The sequence below is a fragment of the Zophobas morio genome, unplaced genomic scaffold (assembly GCF_036711695.1).
Source record: "Zophobas morio isolate AGI-343-1 ecotype UQ-CSIRO unplaced genomic scaffold, CSIRO_AGI_Zmor_V1 ptg000004l, whole genome shotgun sequence".
NCBI classification, from domain to species: domain Eukaryota; kingdom Metazoa; phylum Arthropoda; class Insecta; order Coleoptera; family Tenebrionidae; genus Zophobas; species Zophobas morio.
The window spans coordinates 18,458,153-18,478,027 of NW_026972109.1; the positions used below are offsets into that span (position 1 = coordinate 18,458,153).

The 19,875-nt window shown below is 34.9% G+C and overlaps 1 protein-coding gene across 2 annotated transcripts in view; it reads right to left on the reverse strand.

The window, feature by feature from the left end:
• Window positions 1–450: 450 nt before the first annotated feature.
• The window catches only part of LOC135144553 (histone acetyltransferase KAT7), a 90,877-nt gene continuing 71,452 nt past the window's right edge, over window positions 451–19,875 (reverse strand). For both annotated transcript variants that reach the window (XM_064076576.1, XM_064076581.1), the window contains one exon: window positions 451–2,661. In XM_064076576.1, coding sequence (XP_063932646.1) covers window positions 2,300–2,661 — 362 coding nt within the window. In that variant the 3' untranslated portion in view covers window positions 451–2,299. The remainder of the gene's footprint in view (window positions 2,662–19,875) is intronic.

Sequence of the window (19,875 nt, forward strand, 5' to 3'; positions counted from 1 at the left end):
TGGACGAACAGAAAAAAACAAAGCAAAAACGCAGACAGATTGTTGATCTTGGTTCCTAAGATTAAATTGTCATCGCTTTTTTTTGCATAAGTCTAGACTATTATGATTTATTTGTGATGTTGTTCGATTGTGAAGAAAATAAATTAATGACGACACAACTAAAACAAAACGAAAACGGACAAAAGTATGGTAATGAGTGGCGATTTCGACGTACGGAGTCGGGGCGATAAGTATAAACATAATGGCACCCTAATAAATTAGCACGTGGGGAGCGCCAGGGCCGTAATGACAGTTTCACAAGAAACGGTAATTGTAGATTTTAAATGTGATTCATCTCAATTACGTTTCTGTATTCAGGCGACTAGCCAGGCCAAGGATAAGCGTTTCTTAACAGGATCGATATATTATGTGGAATTTTGAGGGACTTTGAAGCACTAATGCACATTTGTCAAGATTATACGTTTATTTCTACGACAATCGTTACATTAACACAAAAAACAACAATTCTATTCAATCAACTAAGTAGGGCTTACAGGATGAAAGTACTCAACAATAGTAACAATGATAACTAAACATCTCACTAATGATGATGAACGATTTTTCGATGGGATGGCTATGTGAAAGCTTCTCGGAAGCTTCAAGTGTGTTAACGTGCGTCTATTTTAAGAAAAAATATTTTCTTTAATATAAAAAATTACGTATTTGTACACATTTATTTTTAAAACAAGTCATAACAAACGTAGAAAATATTTCTGTCTTAAATTCCCGCAAAAATTTTGGCAGACATGCCGAACTAAATTTTTAGCTATAGTAGGGGACTTGTTTATAAATAAATCTGAATGACGATGAAAAACTCGGTTTTTACACATACGAAAGTCAGACTTCTTCGTTGCTTTCAAACACACTCCAGACAAAATGATAAATGGGTGGAAATTTATATGTGAAATTTTATCAGGGCCCGTATTAGTAGTCACATAAATAAGATAAAACTATTACAAATAAAAGCATTTCAGAAACACTGAACGTCAAAAATTTCATTCATATACACAGTGAGCAAAAATGTTGCGAATTCTTTTTGGATCGTCTGAGAGCTAAAATATCCAAGAATTTTTGAAATACCACAGCAATTTAAGCAAGTAGTACAGAATTCACATTTTATGTGATCTGATTACTTGATTAGTATCTGAATACGTTGAGATTAATTTTTTTTTTTCTCTAAAACACGAATAAATATCCTATATTCCAGAGGTTTAGGAAACTTACATTGCTTCCAATTTTGCTAGAAATGAAGGCAACCTTTGTTTTCTAAATAGCCGTATTTGTCGCAATTTAGTTGCCTTGTAAATTGGAAGTTTGAAGCTTCACTCGTGGATGCAAAACAATATATATGATGAAGCTTTCCTTCGTATACATATTGTAATAAAAAAAAAAAATTCAGAAAATTTTTTACACTTAGAAATAGCTTCACAATCAACTTGATTTGCAAAATGTATTATTAAATTTTTGATAATCTTTGATGTCTTGAAACTTCTTCACAGGCTACTTTATTTTGAAATTTTCTAGTTAGCTCTTGGGAAAATTTTTGATTTCAAATATCGAAAAAGAAGTAGCCCTACATAGAAATCATCTATCTGTATTTCTAATGATATCCAAAGTCTGCCGATCAGTGTCGGTTTTTAATTGATTATAATGAAAAAATTGTCATTTTTCGGTTGTGCATTAATATAACTTATTGCAGTTTTTCATGAGCAATTTCCACAATGTGGAGACTGATAAAAACGTCATATGAATGTTTATCTTCGAGAAATACCCTGTTTTGAAAAGATCGGTATATTTTTAACATTTATAACAGTATTTATAGTGGTACTTGTTTTTAGTAATAAAACGAAGGAGTTAACATTATTGACTCACCCTGTATAGTTTCCTCATGAATGCTGTTAATTCGAGCAACTAATTGAGCTTCAACTACTATTACTTTTATTGCCCATTTTATTAACTGGTCCCCTAAAGCCGTCAGCTCTAGGCTTTAAATAAATAATTACCGCGGCACGAGATTTCCAATCGGCTGCAATAAAATGGCCAGTGGCGTCTCTGGGGAGCGGCAAGGGAGACCCTTCCCAACTCAATGCCCACTCGCAAAATGAAACTTTTGTCCCCTTTCAAGGCCCCTTAACAATGATTGTCATTCAAATTCGGCAGTTTCGCTTAATTAATGGTAAATGCAAGATATTCACACGCCCCAGAAAACAAAATGTTATTCGGCCCACGTTGGCTAGTCGGAGCCTGCTTGTGGAGAACCTCAAAGCGACGGAGGTTGCGGCGGTGTCCACCTCAAGCACGCCGGATCGACTTCCTTCACCATCGATCCTCGCTTTTTCACTCTGTCGATGTATTCGTCCAATACGTCTTGCTTTTTTAGAATGATATGTTTCCCTTTCCAATATTTCATCATACCGAGTGCCTGGAGCGTAGAAACGATATCGTACGAGTGTATCGCCATCTCCTGGCTGATATCTTTAACTGATAACTGAGTGCTCGGCCCAGAACACAGGTACTCGAGTAAAACGTCTTTCCAATATGAACGATACGAAATCAATCCCAAATCGCTGAGGGGCTTCTCGGGGGAACCTATCTTGCCTTCCACCTTTGTCAACAAGTAGCCTGGAAGGAAAAGAAACGGATTAGAGGCGGCTTTCGGAGAGAAAAATGCTTCAAATGTGCATATTTTTTGCTACAAAAAAAGGTTACAAATGACTGTTATTATCCTACGATTGTGCGCCTTCAAAGAAAAAGACTTGAACAAAATACGCCATCTGGGTCGAAGTTCCAAAATAATGTTAGAAATTGGAACTGATCTTCAAACCGGATAATTATTCTCATTAGCGATAAATAAGTGGTCTGGAAAATTGGTAAAGTCGTAGAGAGCTTCGCACAATTAATGATACAACTAGGATGTTAAAGGATTGACCTGGCGAAACACCTTTATGAACTCGATTAAGCTAAGATATTTCGCAAGAACGCCCATGAATATAACCGTAGAGCTTAAAATTCTTTGTAGAAAAACTTTTAGTAAGTTCTATCATAGTAAAACTCCTCTCACTACTAAAAGAAAAAGAACAAATTGCAAAACATTTTATTAAAAAACTATTCCAGTTTTTAATTATCTTGAATTTTTTCGAAGAGTAAAAAATTGGTCTAGGTCATTTAGACAGAACTTCTCTACAGGTTAACAAAATGTTGTGATGACGTCAACACGTATATGTATCTAAACAATAAATTGGATTCATATATATTCCTAAAATATCTACTTTACAATTTCACATGGTTCGGTCCAGCAGTTTTAGAGATTATCTGTCTACTAAAATATCGTCGAGAAAACGTGGTGTTATGTAGTTTGTCAATGTTTTAATTTTGAGACTATAATAACACAATATCTCTTAATCAAAACAATACTGCGCCCTAGGATCTGAAATCCCCAGAAGACCTGTACACAATGCCTTCATTATGACCGCGAAGTAAAAGGCGAGCCTTTTGAGAACGTGTTCTAAAATAAAAAGAGTTTTTACTAAATACTTTAATTAACAAAGACCCAGAATAATTTTTTGTAGCTTTCGTGCCGAGATAACAAACCGAATACAAATACGTGGAAATAACCCACTATTTAGTTCTGTACAAAGAAAATTACCCAAGTTGATAGACGTTGAATATTTTGGCGTGAAACATTTGCATTTATTTAAATAAACAAACGTTCATGTATTTTCTTCGTATCTCTGTATGTTTGTTAACAAAACATGGAAAACAAAATAAGAAAGGAGGGAAGCGATGGTCGACCGAGTAGGCTATAAACCGAATTCGGGAACAGACATGCAAGCGGTGACCCGAAAATGGACAGATTCTGGTTTTGGGCATCCAAATGGTGCGATTCAGATCCTCCGGAACCGTTGCTTTTTCCAATTTTGGTTTGTTTTTAATGTTTGCAAGCGCGTCGTGAAGTACATTGTCACACTTAATTAGGTTTAGCAACTTGCGTCAAGATGGGCGCCTTTAAAATTTGAAATTAGATTGTGTGGAGATGAAATCATGATACCGAATTTATTATAACTCCAAGCAAAATTTTTAAAACGCTAATGACAAAAGGCCAATTGCGCAATTTTTACGTTTCAGTCTGTTTAAAAGTTAACTGTAGAAATTTATCCAATCTCGTACCCGAATTTCTAATCACCAGAAACCAGAAATTAGGTACTATGTAAATGAAAGAAATCAGACAGAACCGTCACGCTATAATACTTGAAATTGTGTGTCCTAAATAGCAGTATTGTCGAATTAACTAAAATCCACATTACTTTTTACTTTCCGAGCGTAAGCTAAGGAAGTATTGTAATCGACTCCATCGGCTTCCCGGTTCTGTTGTCTGTCTGTGTCGATATTTGTTAAACAGATAATCTCCGAAACTACCGATCGTCGTCAAAATTTATACGTGTAACATGAATATCATATACACGGTGAAATGGTAACCAAAGTTTATTTAATCATCCCCACCAAAAATGTGATGACGTCACATCAAAATTGTACATGGTAAATGGACTTTAAATTAGATAAGGTAACATAGCCCTACACGTGTAGTTTATGAATCCATGTTTATTTTTACTCGATACATCTAGATTTTTGTAAAAAAAAATTAAAATTGTGTAACTTTTGCAATTTATTTTGAATCTGCAAAATCGAATGCTTTGAAATTTTGCAGACCTTTTAAAGTTTTGTAAGCTGTTGATAAAATTAATGACGTCATCTCAAAACTTTGTCGACTAAATCCTATCTAAAATGTGCAAAATATAATGAATCTATAGTTGTGATTCAAAATTGCATTCACAGTTTTTAGAATTGCTTATATACGGTGACTCCAAAAAAATATAAATAAATGGGTGAATCTCTTTTAGTAATTAAATCAAGAACTCCACATGGAATGTTTTGAAATCATGCAGACGTTTGAAAGTTATATCGTAAGCATGGTAAATTTTTAATCAAAATATATTTGTTTATCTTCCCAAAAAATTTTTACATTTACTTTACATACATACATATCTTAATTTTAACTTATAAGGGTTCCCAAAAAAATAAATAAAATTCGTAAAATCAAATTTTGTAATTTTTCAAGAAAGCTGGATATGATTTATTGTACTTCAGTGGCGAGGGAAGTTCTGTCGAAATAACCTTAGACCATTTTTTTTACTATTTTTAATATTTAAATGCAAAATTTAAAAACGTACTTTTAACGTGTTTTGGAAATAATTAAAATTTTCACAAATATATGTACTAAGTAATATTAGTATAGAAGATGTTTGCGTACAAACGTTAAATCAAAGCTTTGATATTTTTAGTTGTTGCCTAATCTATTAATTATTGTCAACGATAATAAACATCAATGTCGACTTCCTTGAAAATTTTCACAATTCAATCCATTATTTGTCTCAAGTAAAAGTTTTACAAAGTTTGTTCGACGTAAGAGACGAAATAAGTAATTGTATGATGGGGGCTCTGTGCATTCCTATGGTAAATTAACATGGGAAATCGTACAAATTACAGAACATTTTGGAGTATCTTTTTATGCTTATTTTGACTCCTTTTTTGGGCAAGTCAGACAGAAAACTCATCCACAAAATGTTTTGAAAAAGTTCAGAAATTTTTACGATTTCCCATGCTAATTTTCCGTAAGAGTGGGTCAGAACCCCCATCAAATATCTAGTGAAATGGTTTATACCGTTTAAACTAACAAACACTTAGGATAAAATAATCTGGGAAAAACCACAACCTGAAGTACATATATAATTGTGACTTGGGAATGGTAAAATTTTTGACCGCAATTCGCCAAAGAACTACCAAGTACCTAACTGAAAATTCCTGTATTATATAAGCACGCTCACATGGAAAACTTCAGTGAAAATAAAGGCCTCTTGACAGCACAACAGAAATCATAAAGCTGCTTTCGAAATTTAGCAGGACGATTAAAGAAAGCAAATTTCGTTAAGGTTTAATTTGTTACGAAAAACATAAGGCTGTAACACCATGTATTGTGTCAGATTTTTCAGAGTGGTAACTCCAAGTGATACAGAAGATTTTCTAGAAACAAAACTTAGAACGAGAAAATGAAGTTTTTCTTTCATATGCATATTTTCAAAACAAATTAGATAAGCATGTAGGTAATTTTCAAGCTACATCAAGGAGATTTTTTACACTTTAAAGTTACCATTTAAAATTATTTATTGTCTTAATATTACCAAAATTTTGGAATATGGGTTGCACCATTTCTTTCCTAGAGATATTTTTTTTTATATTGTTAAAGACGGGAATAAAGCAGTATTTAAAAGAATAGGTTCTACTACTGTACTTCTGTCGAGTCTTAATTAGTTTTACAGTATAACGAACTATTAAAACTCGATTACTTATCCGACAGGAAAAAAAGTCAGATGATCCGGCTCGAAGGACAAAACAATATAGCTACAAGGCAACTGATTCCAAATCATTTTCGGGCTGATAAGTTTTCTCATCTGCGATCGCCGTATTTCCAAGCATACCGATTCGCTCAATTCTGCCTTCGGACCGAATAAATCATCGCTTCCTTGCATATCCGATTGTTCTGCTGCAAGCCCCTCGAACCGAAAGCGATCAGAATTTTTAATTATAGACGAAGTAAAGTCACGGTGTTAATTAGCGGTAGAAAGTCGGTGTAACAAATTCTAGCTCGCTCCACATCCATAGTACTTGTTAATTTTTCTCCCTGCTGATTCCTATCGCCGATCGCAAACACAATGTGGGTGGGTGTTCCAATATCACCTGCACATTGTACAAATCAACAGAAACATTCCTAACGGAAATAATAGACCATCATTCCGTGTACATTAAATGTAATAACGCTCTTTCTACATTGCGAAACAAGAAGCAAGCATGAGAAAAGTCTAAATCCAGAAGGTCACGTTGCATCCTACCAAAAATGAAGAAACCTTCAAACCGTATAATTTAGCATGATTTGCTGTGAATCGAGGAAAAAGCGACGGTACTATTGCAATGTGCATGTACCGTTAAAGCAAAAGTAAGGACGTTCAGAGGATGAGAATACGGATTAGAGCCTTGAGAGTGATCTCATACATGAAAGGAGTTAATCGTGATCGAGAAAATCCATGCGAATTTCGAAAAAATATAATGGTTCGATGATCTTTATCGGCAACGATGAGGAGTACTGGAATGCATTATCCGCAAATCGCATTTTTCAAGCTCGGCCAATTATGGATAGAAAGAAACCATCATAAACTCGAAATCAGATCTGAGTGGGAAGGTATTCAGCTCGTCATCAAAGCCGACATTTCCGAGAAAATCCGCGCAAAAGAGGCGATTCAAGGTAAGGCTGTTATCAATTAATGATTCCCGGTAAGCTAGGTTTTAATTACGTACCTACTACTTTGAGTAAGTGCATCAGTAATGTTTAATTTTACTAGAACGCTGAGGTGGATGTGGGCTTTTATTATTCACTGTTTGAGCCGCTTCAGTACATGTACCAGTGTGCTAAAAAATACACAGATAAGTAGTACCAGTAGTGGAAACAGCAGGTGAATAATCAAATTATTTAATAATGAAGGTGAGGAAAAAAGCCTTATAAAGAACTTCCTACGAGTGTGTTTGTCATGTTTTCACAATAGAATATCATTATATATACTGAGGCAATTATTTCATTCAAAAGCACCCACATGCCTGTGTTTTTATTCATGATCTCCAATGAATTTATTAAATTGATTTTTGCTTTTTTGAAGAAAACTGATGCCAATACAATCATCGTTTATGAAACGTTTAGTTGATTGATTCATTTTTTAAGCGTTTTGATAATATCATTTTTGTATATTTCTTGGCGGTACACTATGCGATATCACACGAAGAGTTTTACTTAATTTACATCAAAATTATTTCACCTATATTAAAAAAACTACATTGTGGAAAATCGTTAAAACGAATAGTAATTAGTTCTATTTTCGTCGTTTTGGTCTATATTTCTCTTTTTTGACGTTATGTTACTCTAGTTTTATATTACTATTAGTTTCATTATCTTCGAACTCTCTTTTCAACATTCTGTTAAGAAAATCCTAGTTACAATATGCGAAATAATCAGTTTCCGTTCATTTTTCAACTTACACAGCTCTTTGGAAATACGAGTACTAGAAAATTTTACAATTTTATTTAGAAACCAAAAACTAATTGACTGCTAGGAAATTTTGTATATGCTTTAAAATTATCGTGAACATAATAATAATAATATGTATATCGCTACGTAGAATTCATAATAATAATAATAATAATAACCTTTATTTCCTTTTGGGACAAAAAAAATGTATAAGGACGTCAAAAAAAAAAAGTAAAATGAGACATAACACTAAAGAGAACATCATCAAATACAAAAAAGACACTAAAAAAAAATAGTACAAAAAGGACACATCGATCCATCTCCTCCAAAAACTTGATGACGTCATCTCATGCTCTTTTTTTTAATCAGGTATATAGTAATGGGATAGTTTTGTCTTTAAATTTATTAACAGCACTAACATTCTCGTGATAATCTCCAAGAGTTGTTTTCTTTTTACTTTCTGCAGATGCTTTCACTGTTACTTTTTTCTATATATTTTTTGAAATTTTTCTTTTTCATATGCAAATTCTTGGCACCTTCTCGATTAATCAGTTGCGATTACACTACTTTTACATCTTTCGTATTGTAAACCATTTTACAATACTTCCTTACTTTTGATGAATGTGGACAAAATGAAATAGAAGGAGAAGACTTATTAATTAATTAACCACAATCAAATAATATTTGCTAATATTATGTAATTTTAGAGATGACGTCATCCTATTGTTGGTGGGGATGATTGGTTATCTGTCTAATAAAAATCCAGACAGACGGCAGACTGACAAAGAGACAGACAGACGGAAACGAGACCTATTTTTTCGTCCTGTAGGGGTCATGAAACGTCGAGAAAACAAAAAACTAGCCAGTCGTCCCATGGACTCCATTACAAAGTTTCGTTAGCTTACGCCCAGAAAAAAAAATACAATAATTTTTTTCAATTAATGTTAGAAAATAGCGAGCTCTTTTGAAACCTTAATAACTCACTGGGTCAAATTATGAAGAAAGTTGGGTAAGCATTTTTACAATAATTAGAAAAAAAAGTTATTAGTTTTATTATTATTTTATTCCCTACAAAAATAAATTTCAAAGCCACTTACTTCACACGATGACATATTTTTGACTAACTGTAAAATCTAAAATGATGTGTGTGTGTACAATTATTATCAAATTTTAATACAATGTCAATATAGGTTTTGGCAAAAGCTGACAGCTTAGTTTCGGACTTCGTAGACGCTAAAGAGCATATGTGTGCAATAAAATTAGAGTTCTTATATTGTATTACGATAAGAATTAGACAAACACAGCTGTCACTCACCAGGTTTGAACCAAAAACAAATGGAAATCAGGACTTTACGAAATACGAACGAAAACCATGTATGTACGAGAATGCTGGAAACTACAGGTTTCCGGGAAAACAATTTTCCAAGATCTCCTGATGATTTTATTAAAATATGTATTGAAACACGTATGGGGGTTTATCCAACTTTTTTGCAAAGGGTTTTTAACAACAAAGCCAGCATAGAAATGTCGTTCATAAATTCTAAAAAGAGGAATCGTGCTTGAAAATAATTTGTTAGTCGGTAATTATTAATAGCTTTAGGATATTACTGCAGAAACCGCTGTAAATTTTATGCGAGAAGTCATCGTCTGGTGAAACTCATCAAAACTTTTTCCCTCAAACCATATAAAATTTTAACAATCCGCCCCTGTTCCCAGTCTGCCGCGACGATCGTCCGTCAATCCGATTGGCCGAAGACGCCCCGAGGTGGGGGTAATCTACCTGCACCTCTACTTCCGGCCGTTCTAATTGCACTAATTTCCTTCAAAATCGAAACCGTGCCCCGCACGAACGTCCATAGGCGCGTCGTCCGATTGGGCCGCAGAAAAAAGGGTAAAATTTTGAATGAACCGGTCGTACGGCGTGGGCTCGTGTCGAGTAGGCGACGAAATAGTAATTAGTCGGCGTTTTAATTGGCAGAGCCGGGCCGGTTTGAGCCCCGCTCATTTGGGCGTGGCGTCTGGCGTGACGTCACTCATTGACGCCGCCGCGACGCGAGTACGGAGCGCGTGCCGGCGCCAGACGTCGGTATCGACCGGCTGAGGTCAATAATCCCGCCGCCCCCCCACGCCGCCGACCGGCGCGGCGCCGACTCGGACGGATTATTCGTATGTATTGTTGCTAACTACGGACCTCGTCGGACGTCCTCGTACAATTTACACTGTCGCGGATTTGTGGGGCGATGGGGGGTGATGTTCGACGTTCGGAGATGGGATGGGACGGGACGAGACGTCTCAGGCTCAGGTCAGGGGCACGAGCGCGCCCAGACGACGTATGGGGAGCTGATGCACCAACCACGGGCAATTCGTTCCGGGGAGAGCCTGCAGGACCGTCTCGTGCCAAAAAAACTCGCCAAGTGTTGTCCGCAACGCTGCCGCGGTTATTCGATTTGATTTATATTTTATTTTACGCTGCAATGGAGGCTTGATTGAGGTGGCGGGCAGCCAGGGCACGATGGGTCCTCGGTCTAGAGCGCACTCAGACGTCTAAACGTTTTACAGGCTCAATAAATGATTCTTTCACAACTGACGATGACGTAGAAATTATGCGTTATGTCGCTTTTTCGCATCAGCAAATTAAACTGTTACCTTGCAGTTGAAGTCGTAGACAAAACTTCGCGTTCAAGTGGATTCGTAACACAATTTTGAAATTTTAACCAATACATTAAAATGATAAAATAGAATGACTCAAGTCACAGATGCAAAAAATAACCTGAAGTTGTCTGAAAAGTTGACCTCAAAATGTTTTAAAAATAGGGAAGTTAGGTATGACAAACGTTATGTTTCCAAAAAATCACGTCAGAATTTTTAACTCTAAAGGCTAGGCAACTCAATACAAAGCTGTAGATGCAGTTTCGACACCCTTTGGTCTCATCAGTACAGAACTCGGAAGTATTTATTTACCTTAAATGCTTGAGGAAGTATTAACATTAGCGAGGTATATGTTGCCGATGCCGGTAGTGATCCGATAGGTTACTTATTTGTTTGCAAGCATTGCGCACTTAATAATTCAACCAAGCCAGTGGGTGGAAACAGATATTTCCCGGGGATAAGAGTCCCACCGGATGCTGGATTACACCTACTACCACTGGCATCACCCTTTCTTACGGAATATACAGGGTCGTTAGAATGTATGGAAACGGTTCTTGAGAACCAATTGTACAAATCACCTGAAATTAGGTAGGGGGTCCAAGAAGTTGTGCTCTAATTATTCGTCAAAAAAAATTTTTTTTGCTTCATTTGTTTTCGAGATGCAAGGCCAACTTGATTTTTTTAAATGGCACTACCATATATTTAATGCATTTTTGAATAGTTTTTTTTTTTTAAATTCATTGATGTAACACAATCATACTTTCTTTCTGATTGAAATAGCAAAATATGATGATGACAAGAGTTACCTTTGAAAATAATTTTAATTTGACATTTGTATGGTGTTTCTTGCAAAAATGGTGCATCTAAGTGAAACTGAGCGCATAGAATTATTAATGATTAACGGTTACGGTGACAAAAGACAAAGTTTTGCGGGAGAACCTATTTCAAAGTCGACAGTTTCAAAAACCCTACGAAGATTTAATGAAACTGGAAGTGTTAAAGAATGTACCAAACCTGGTTGGCCAAAAACTGCTACAAATGACGAAAATGCTCTAATGTCCTCTTCGACGCAACAGAAAATCCCAAAACGCCAGTGCAATAATTAGGGCTGAATCATAATGTTAGTAGAAAATCAATTCAAACAATAATGAAAAAGGAAAAGTTTCACCTTGATGATGATTTTGATCGTAGAGTTGAATTTACTGAAATTATTATCAACAGAATTTTGTTTTCTGACGAAACTACGTTTTGTTTAAATGGTCATGTGAACAGACACAATTGCAGGTACTGGTCTGAGACAAATCTACACACCGCGTTCAAAAAGAAAAAAAAAATGAATGTTTGGTGCGGTATTATTGGTTACCATGTAATTGGTCCTTTTTTTTTATTAATGGGAACTTAAATTCTGAGGTAAAGGGTGTTTCAAAATAATTTTCATCAAGTTAACTTTGAAATCGCTTCAACTTCTATCTTTCCTTTGATGAAAATCTGCAACCATAGATGAAAATCATTTTGAAACACGTTGTACTAGACTTAGAGAATTGTTTCCCAATTACCAAACTCGGGAGTTACCAACAGAAACTACTTGGTTTCAACAAGACGGTGCTCCACCTCATTTTGGATGTCAAGTGCGACAGTACTTAAATGAAACTTTTTCTGGTAGATGGATAGTCCGAAAGGGTACCTGCCAGGTCACCGTATTTGACACCCCTTGACTTTTTTTTGTGGGGCTATTTGAAGAATCGTGTTTGTATCAATAGACCGATTCACATTGAAGACTTACAGGAACGCCTACGAAATTGCTAGTATTCGTCCAGAAATTCTCATTAACTCACTACAAAATTTTATGCAGCGTCTTTTTTAGTACCATGAAATAAATGGAGAGCATTTTGAGTATCTTGTGTAGAAAACAGAAGTTTAATTTTTGTTTCGGTTGTTATTGGTTAATTTATTTATTGTTTAATATTAATTAAAATTAATACTTATTCATTTATTTAATTATTTTTAAATAATTGTTTTGCTATTTCAATCAGAAAGAAACTATGATGTGCTATATCAATGAATTCAGAAAAAAAGCTCTATTCAAAAATGCATTAATTATAGGGTAGGGCCATTTAAAAAATATCAAGTTGGCCTTGCATCTCGAAAACAAATGAAGCAAAACATTTTTTTTTGTTGACGAATAATAATTAGAGCACAGCTTCTTGTACCCATATGCCTTATTTCAGTTGATTTGGATAAAGTGGTGTACGTTCATTTAAACTTATGGCTAAAGAATTTCTAACTCGAAAGGTTAGCCAACCATTGAAGAGCTTTCGTTTTTTAAATTCACTACTTATTATTTTTTTTAGATGCCCACATCTCCATCTGCCTTGGAAGTTATGTATCACCCCAACCAGAAACTAGAAAATCATGTACCTTATCTACGTAGTGTGATATCTTGTAATAATCAATACAGTGCATTTAAATTTACTAATTTTTAAAGTGGCAGTCCCATAAACAGTTATATTTTCCGTATGTACAAAAGAACTCGCAAGGATAACACAATAGAATTTCATTGAAAAAAGGACTAGACTAACCGCCAAGATATGTACCTTGTACCAGGTTTCTAGTCCCTCAGTTCCATGATTCCAAGTTAGTCAAATGAAGTGAAATACAGCAGGAAGGATAAACAGGTCACATAAATTTTACTATAGGCCATATGGGTTCAACAAATCATCTATTGCAGAAATTTGTATACCAAAGTGTGAAGCAGAAAATGGAGAAATAATCATAAGAGTTGTCATTTACGTCTCACGTAATCAAAGTATAAATTAAAATGATCCAATTCATCGATGAAAGTTTGCTTCCTTTACAATAGTAGGGTCTACTCTGCTTAACCTTGATTAATCAATTACTGATAATTTTGGGTGTGAACTTTAATGTGGATTTCTCAAAACGACAATCAAAGTTGACTTTTTAAAAATCACTTTGGATTTAATCATATTGACTGACCAAAAAGAGGGGGACAGAGTTTTTATTAGATATTTAGACGATTTAAATCAAAAGTATTTTTTTCGTATTTTAATTACCATAAGTCCATTGTTCCTTTCTTAGATTATGATAATGTTGAAGAGGACATTGGATTTACAAAATGAACCATAACAAGATTCCGCACAACTGATACATACTTATAAGTGCCCACAATGGGTATAGGGATGAAAGTAAATATTTTTATTCTATAATTCGTGGCTTGTTCCTGGTTCGTCAAAGTAATATCACCCATAATAATTTAAACCATAATTATGATCAAACAGATTTGTGGCCAAGTGCTCAAGTGCATAAGTAACTACATAAAATTTGGATTAAGGCACTGGCGCTTTGGTGTATCACGGCTACAGGTGCCTCTGGAAAATTCCTGCTTTCCAGACGATCCCATCGTGCTCTTGATATTTTGTCTTTGAAGTAAATTGAAAGAGTCTTGGGAATCTATGTACTGTTTTTGAAGCAACTTGAAAGAATCTTGGGGACAATTTGTGTTTTTTTTTTAAGTAATTTGAATGAATCTAGAGGACCGCTTCTGTTTTGTTTTTGAAGTATAGTTTACAAGAATCTGGGGGACTCCTTGTGCCTGATTTTGAAGTAGATTGAAGGATTTCGGGGACCCCCTTTGTTTTGTTTTGCAGCAGTCTGAAAGAGTCTTACAGATCTTTTGTCTTCTTTTTGAAGTAATTTGAAAGAATCTCGGGGATCCTTTTGTTTTATTTTTGAACTAGTTTCAGAGAGTCTCGGGGGCCCCTTTTGTTTTGGTTTTGAAGTAGTTTTTTAGAATCTTGGGTATTCCGTGATCAGGAAGTATGGGACTAAAAGACCGAAACTTTATTTCACTTAAAGGTATACATATAAAACTTGGATTCGGGCACTGACTCTCTGGTGTATCATGGTTTCCGGCGCCTTTGGAAAATTTTTGATTTCTAGATGGTCCCATCCACCCTTATCTCTGAATATAGCTTATAAATTATAATAAATATACGAATCTCCTGTAAATTTTAACAATGACGTTTCTTTGCTACTTAGTTTTGTCTGCGATTTTACCTACAGTACCAGTGTTTGTTTCCACAACATGTCGTGAATTTGCTGTACTGTCCACAAAAATTTTGCTTTTGATTCTTCGAGTTACAAATTTAAAACAACAGCACTTGCAGCATTAGAATTACGCCGATGACTGCAATAAAAGTGAATATTTTGCCTCTAGTGCATATCACTAATTTATCAAAACGTGAAAACGAAACTGTGAAATCTGACCCATAACTGAGGGGTTTTCAAGATCGATTCTGAATAATAGTAAATTTACCGCCATCTGCCAATATTGTAATACTGGAGTGTTATGTTCTGACTAGGGGACTGTCTACATATATACTTACACACTGCCTGGTATATCTTATTTCATTATTTCAATAATAAAGGAAATTTATATAAATCAGTCAAAGAGAAGATACATATGTTAAGAGTATTTGTACTTTTTTGCTTATCAAGAGCAAATTTTTGAAAAACATAGGTATATATCACTTTCAATTGCTTAATGGTATTGTTAGCTCAGATCCCGTCCTCTTTCTACCCAAATGGTACTAAAAAAAAACTATTTCTTAGGAAACAGTTAGCCACACTTGGTGCTTTTTCGGTTAGTGATAAAAAAAATTCATAAAAATAGTATCCTGTGTTTTACCCAAAACTGATAGTTCAAACAAAAATATCTGACTTCTGAAGTAATGAAAACAGACATCGTTACTATTTAAAATATTCTTCTATGTATATATGATGTAATTTTTTATGGATTTCAAAGTTAGTGTTGTCTTCGCACCAGTTGCACACATATTTATTTATTCACAATACGTTAATTTTCTAGGCTTTGAAACCACTAATACAACATCTGGTTCCAATACTTGCTTAATGTTGCGTTTGGTGAACGACAACTAAAGGAGCCTATTTCTATAACGTCTTTGTACCTTATACCATACGGTTCTGGACTGAGACATCTTACAGTTTAGTATAAATTAGACCACAACCAAATCCGCCATTCTTTGCAGTAACAATAGAGTTCTACGCATCAATATTATGAAGTGTTTTGTTACATCAGGCAAGCCTATTGTCTTGACGTCTGGGTAAACACAGGAATGATCAATAAGATTGGAAAACCAACTGACTTGTTTCAGCGGTAAATCAAAGCTGAGGGTTTTTACGATGTTGACAACACTTTCTTGGGGAGGGGGAGTTAAGCAAGAAACATTATTTTGACGAGCAGCGACCTGTACCTTGATAGTGTGTTTCTCACCTCTTGACCTTCATCTACGGGTCAAAAAACAGACTAGTCCATCACTTGGATTTGTATTAAAAATTTTACATTACAATAGAAAAGCACTCATGTGGTACATATTACTTATTGGCATCAGATGAATATAGAAAGTATTAATAGCTGTGCAAGACTTACATTATAAATTCAAGCCATCGATGTTTTGCGACCATTGGCTTAACCATTCAATTCGCATCTTACGTTTTGATACATTCTTCGACTATGCTTCATAAAGTAGAAAATTTCAGGAAGGGCAAGAAGAAGTTTTTTCAGTCCGCTAATTCGAAGCTCAAAAATCACTCATTATAGTAATCTAAATTTTAGCATGAATTAAATTAATGCAATCTAGGCAATGGTGAGTCTTATTTTCGCAATGCAGTAGATCGATACTTTTTGCACCATTCTTCGGTATATTACCTATGATTTCATGATATTTGATGTATTTATGCCTGTCTGTGACAGCTCAGAAGCTCAGTCAATATAGAACGCAAGCAATTGATATTTTTTTTAATCAGGAAAAAATACACAATTTTCATACTTTAATATACTGAAATAATCTTAGGTAACTCCTGATGAAGTTTGCCCTCAGATCTTGTTTTTAATTCTTGTGGTTCTTAACCTGACAGATTGTGTTTACGACCTATAAGTAAGAAAATTTATTGTGTTCAGCCATTATGTTAGTTTTTTTTTTATGATTAGTAGTATACAAAAAATATTAATCACCCCCAAAGTTACACCAAACACTAAAAGTTAGGGTACACCTCCATTAAACCTTTCTACATTCAATCGCTTACATTCCCGAAATAAATTTAAACACTGCCCATAAATCTCCATGCTTTCGACACTATATCCCTACATTCAGATCAAAATTTCAACTTCGAACCGCCGTACCGTTAAATAAATCTCTGCGATTAAATTTCCAAACAAAAAAAAGCGAAAACCCGTGTAACTCGGAACTTTTAACCCATTTCAGAGCTCAGTCGCCCCGGAATCGATCATGTCACAGCGAAATGTTTATCAATTATGAGGGTCTGATTTATTCGAAAAAGGGCAGCGATTTTTTGCGGTATAGGCTTACGCATGATGTTTACAGGTGGCTGCAGACGGGGGCTTTGCCCCGACATGCGTTAGGGTAGGTCTGGATTGCCAGACGGATCCATACGCAAAGGGCTGTGACCCGGCGAGACTGGATGGGGGTTGAAAGTCTGCTGCTGAAGCTGTGTTTGGTTCAGGCGACTCTTCGGGAACCCCACACCTACCAGACACCCTCAAAACCACAACTCTGTCTGGATTCGTTCACTCGACGCGATGCTTTTTACCCTAGGCCACGGTCGCTTGAACAACCGATCCGTCTTTTCATTTTTGTAAAGGTTGCTATGACTCAGGGCGTCTGGAGGAATTCGCTGTGGATTACTAAATTATGTATTTTTGTTCTGGTGTAAAGGTAAAGTGCCAAGTCTGAGCGAGTGTGAAATGAAGCACTTTATGACTAATACACACAGTCATATTTTTTACTGTAATGAACTCATTCATTATATAGTAGGTAGTAATTAATTAATACATCAATCTTAATGGTTAAGATAAGAACAAAAACAAAAATAACACTTCAGGACACATTTTTAATTTTACACCGAAGGGGTGTTATAATTATAGTTCCGGTTTTGAAAAAGTGATCATTTACCAAATGACATCATAGAATATTCATTATTTATGAGCTCGAACTATACCATAGTGACAGCAATAAAACAATTTACTTCCTTTTCTCCAGTTTTAAGTTCTTAATATATTGAATAATTGTAACAAAATCCGTGTTGAGGTCGAATTATTTAACAACTTCGCAGTTACAAAAATCTTTAAATTTGTTATAATTGTTATAAATGTGCAAATGTGATTCGCTCTTGTGTTTCGCCTGGTTAAGTTATGTAATTATTCTTATTATAATTTATTATTTTATTGTGTGCTATTATCTTTTGACAGCTTTATGCCTTATTTTATGTGTCAATTATATTTTTATTGTTTACATCAACATTTTCGTAGTGATAATTCTTATGAGTTTTCTGCCATCTGAAGGTGAATTGAAGTATAGAAGTAGCTTTGTTTCGCTCTTTCAGCCAAGTAAAAGGCATTTCCTTATTATTAGGTGCATATTTACTCCAGTCTCTCAAACTTTTAAATTACTTTTTGAATTAAAGTGTTAAACAACTGAAGCAACAAAATAAAAAAGTGTAAAACTGTCTTGAGGATTTAAATACGGTGTAGCTCGTTACCGGCAGCCCTGTTCAAACACAATTTAAATTACCGTTTGCTGTCTCTTTTTCTTTATACAGTTGAAGATAATGTACAACTTAATAGCACCGAAGTTCCGCAACATTTCATTTGCTCACTCCCGTCTCTTCCATTTAGAAGATTCTCTTTCTTATTTTAAGGCTGATCTTTTTGTGAGTGGCAGGCTGCAGGAGTGTCTGACGTTTTAACATCACTTTCGTACAACTGCTCCATTAATAATATAATAACAATAATGATGGTTTTGGTTATGCTATTATAAATTAAAATCAGCCAGTGCGGCGGTTGTCATAATTAAAACTGCAATTAATTATAATCAAGAGTATGATGCTGTTCCTTCCGCATAAATAAGGCATCTACGAAACCGAACTAGTGTTTGCATTGTTAGCTATTTCCCGTCTGTCGGACCGCATCGCTTTGTTCATCCGGTGTGCGCGTTGTTCCTTTCTTCTTCTCTTCGATCTAGCGTCAGGGCCGGATTTGCAAATGGATAAAATAGCGGGGTAAAAGTTATTGTATTGAATGGAGGAAAAATGTACCAAATGGCTTGTTAAAAGTTGTTGGACAAAAAAAATACTGTCATACTTCAAGTCATATCCAGAAAAAAAAAGATTTTACGATTCAGGTAGGAATTTTTCATCGCTCTTTTCTTACACTGTGTGATTTTTTAAATTTTTGCTCTAGTTGACCATATACGACAGCACTGTAATTGAAACGGCTGACGTGTTTGAACAGCCATACTGACATTTTTTGCGACTAAGATACTATGAAACTTTACTTCTGGAACTTATTGGATGTCATGTACAGAAGATTGAAAAATTTATCTTTATAAATTAAACAATTGAAAGATTGTCGTCTGTCTACCGTTTGTCGAAAATTTAGTAGACAGACTTTCTCTGAAACTAGCCAACCGACTGCTTTGAAACTATGTGTATATTAGAAGTTTAGTGGATATGGTAAAAGTCAACAAACATTTGTCTACTCATCACTGCTAAAAATTGATGATGTCATTTCAAAATAGTGCTAAATAAATTTTACTTTAAATGATGCTAATTTTAAATCTACACAGTACGGCCTAAAAAGATTATATTATATCTCAGAGAATACTGTTGTTTTTACTTCCCGAGCGTAAACTAATAAAGTATTGTATTCATTGTCCATTGGGCGACTCCACAATTTTATGTTTCTCGACGTTCATGACCTTCAAAATACGAAAATATAGGTCTCTCATTTCCGTCTGTTTCTCTATCTTCTATTCGCGCCTGTCCATTTTTGTTAGACAGATAATCTTCTAAACTACATGACCGATTTTTTCTCAAAATTTTGCCAAATAAATCGTATCTAAAATGTGCAAAATACGATGAGTCTATGCTTGTCATTTATCATTCCATTCATATTTTATTTAAATTGATTATACAGGGTGACTAAAAAAATTAGTCAATTGATA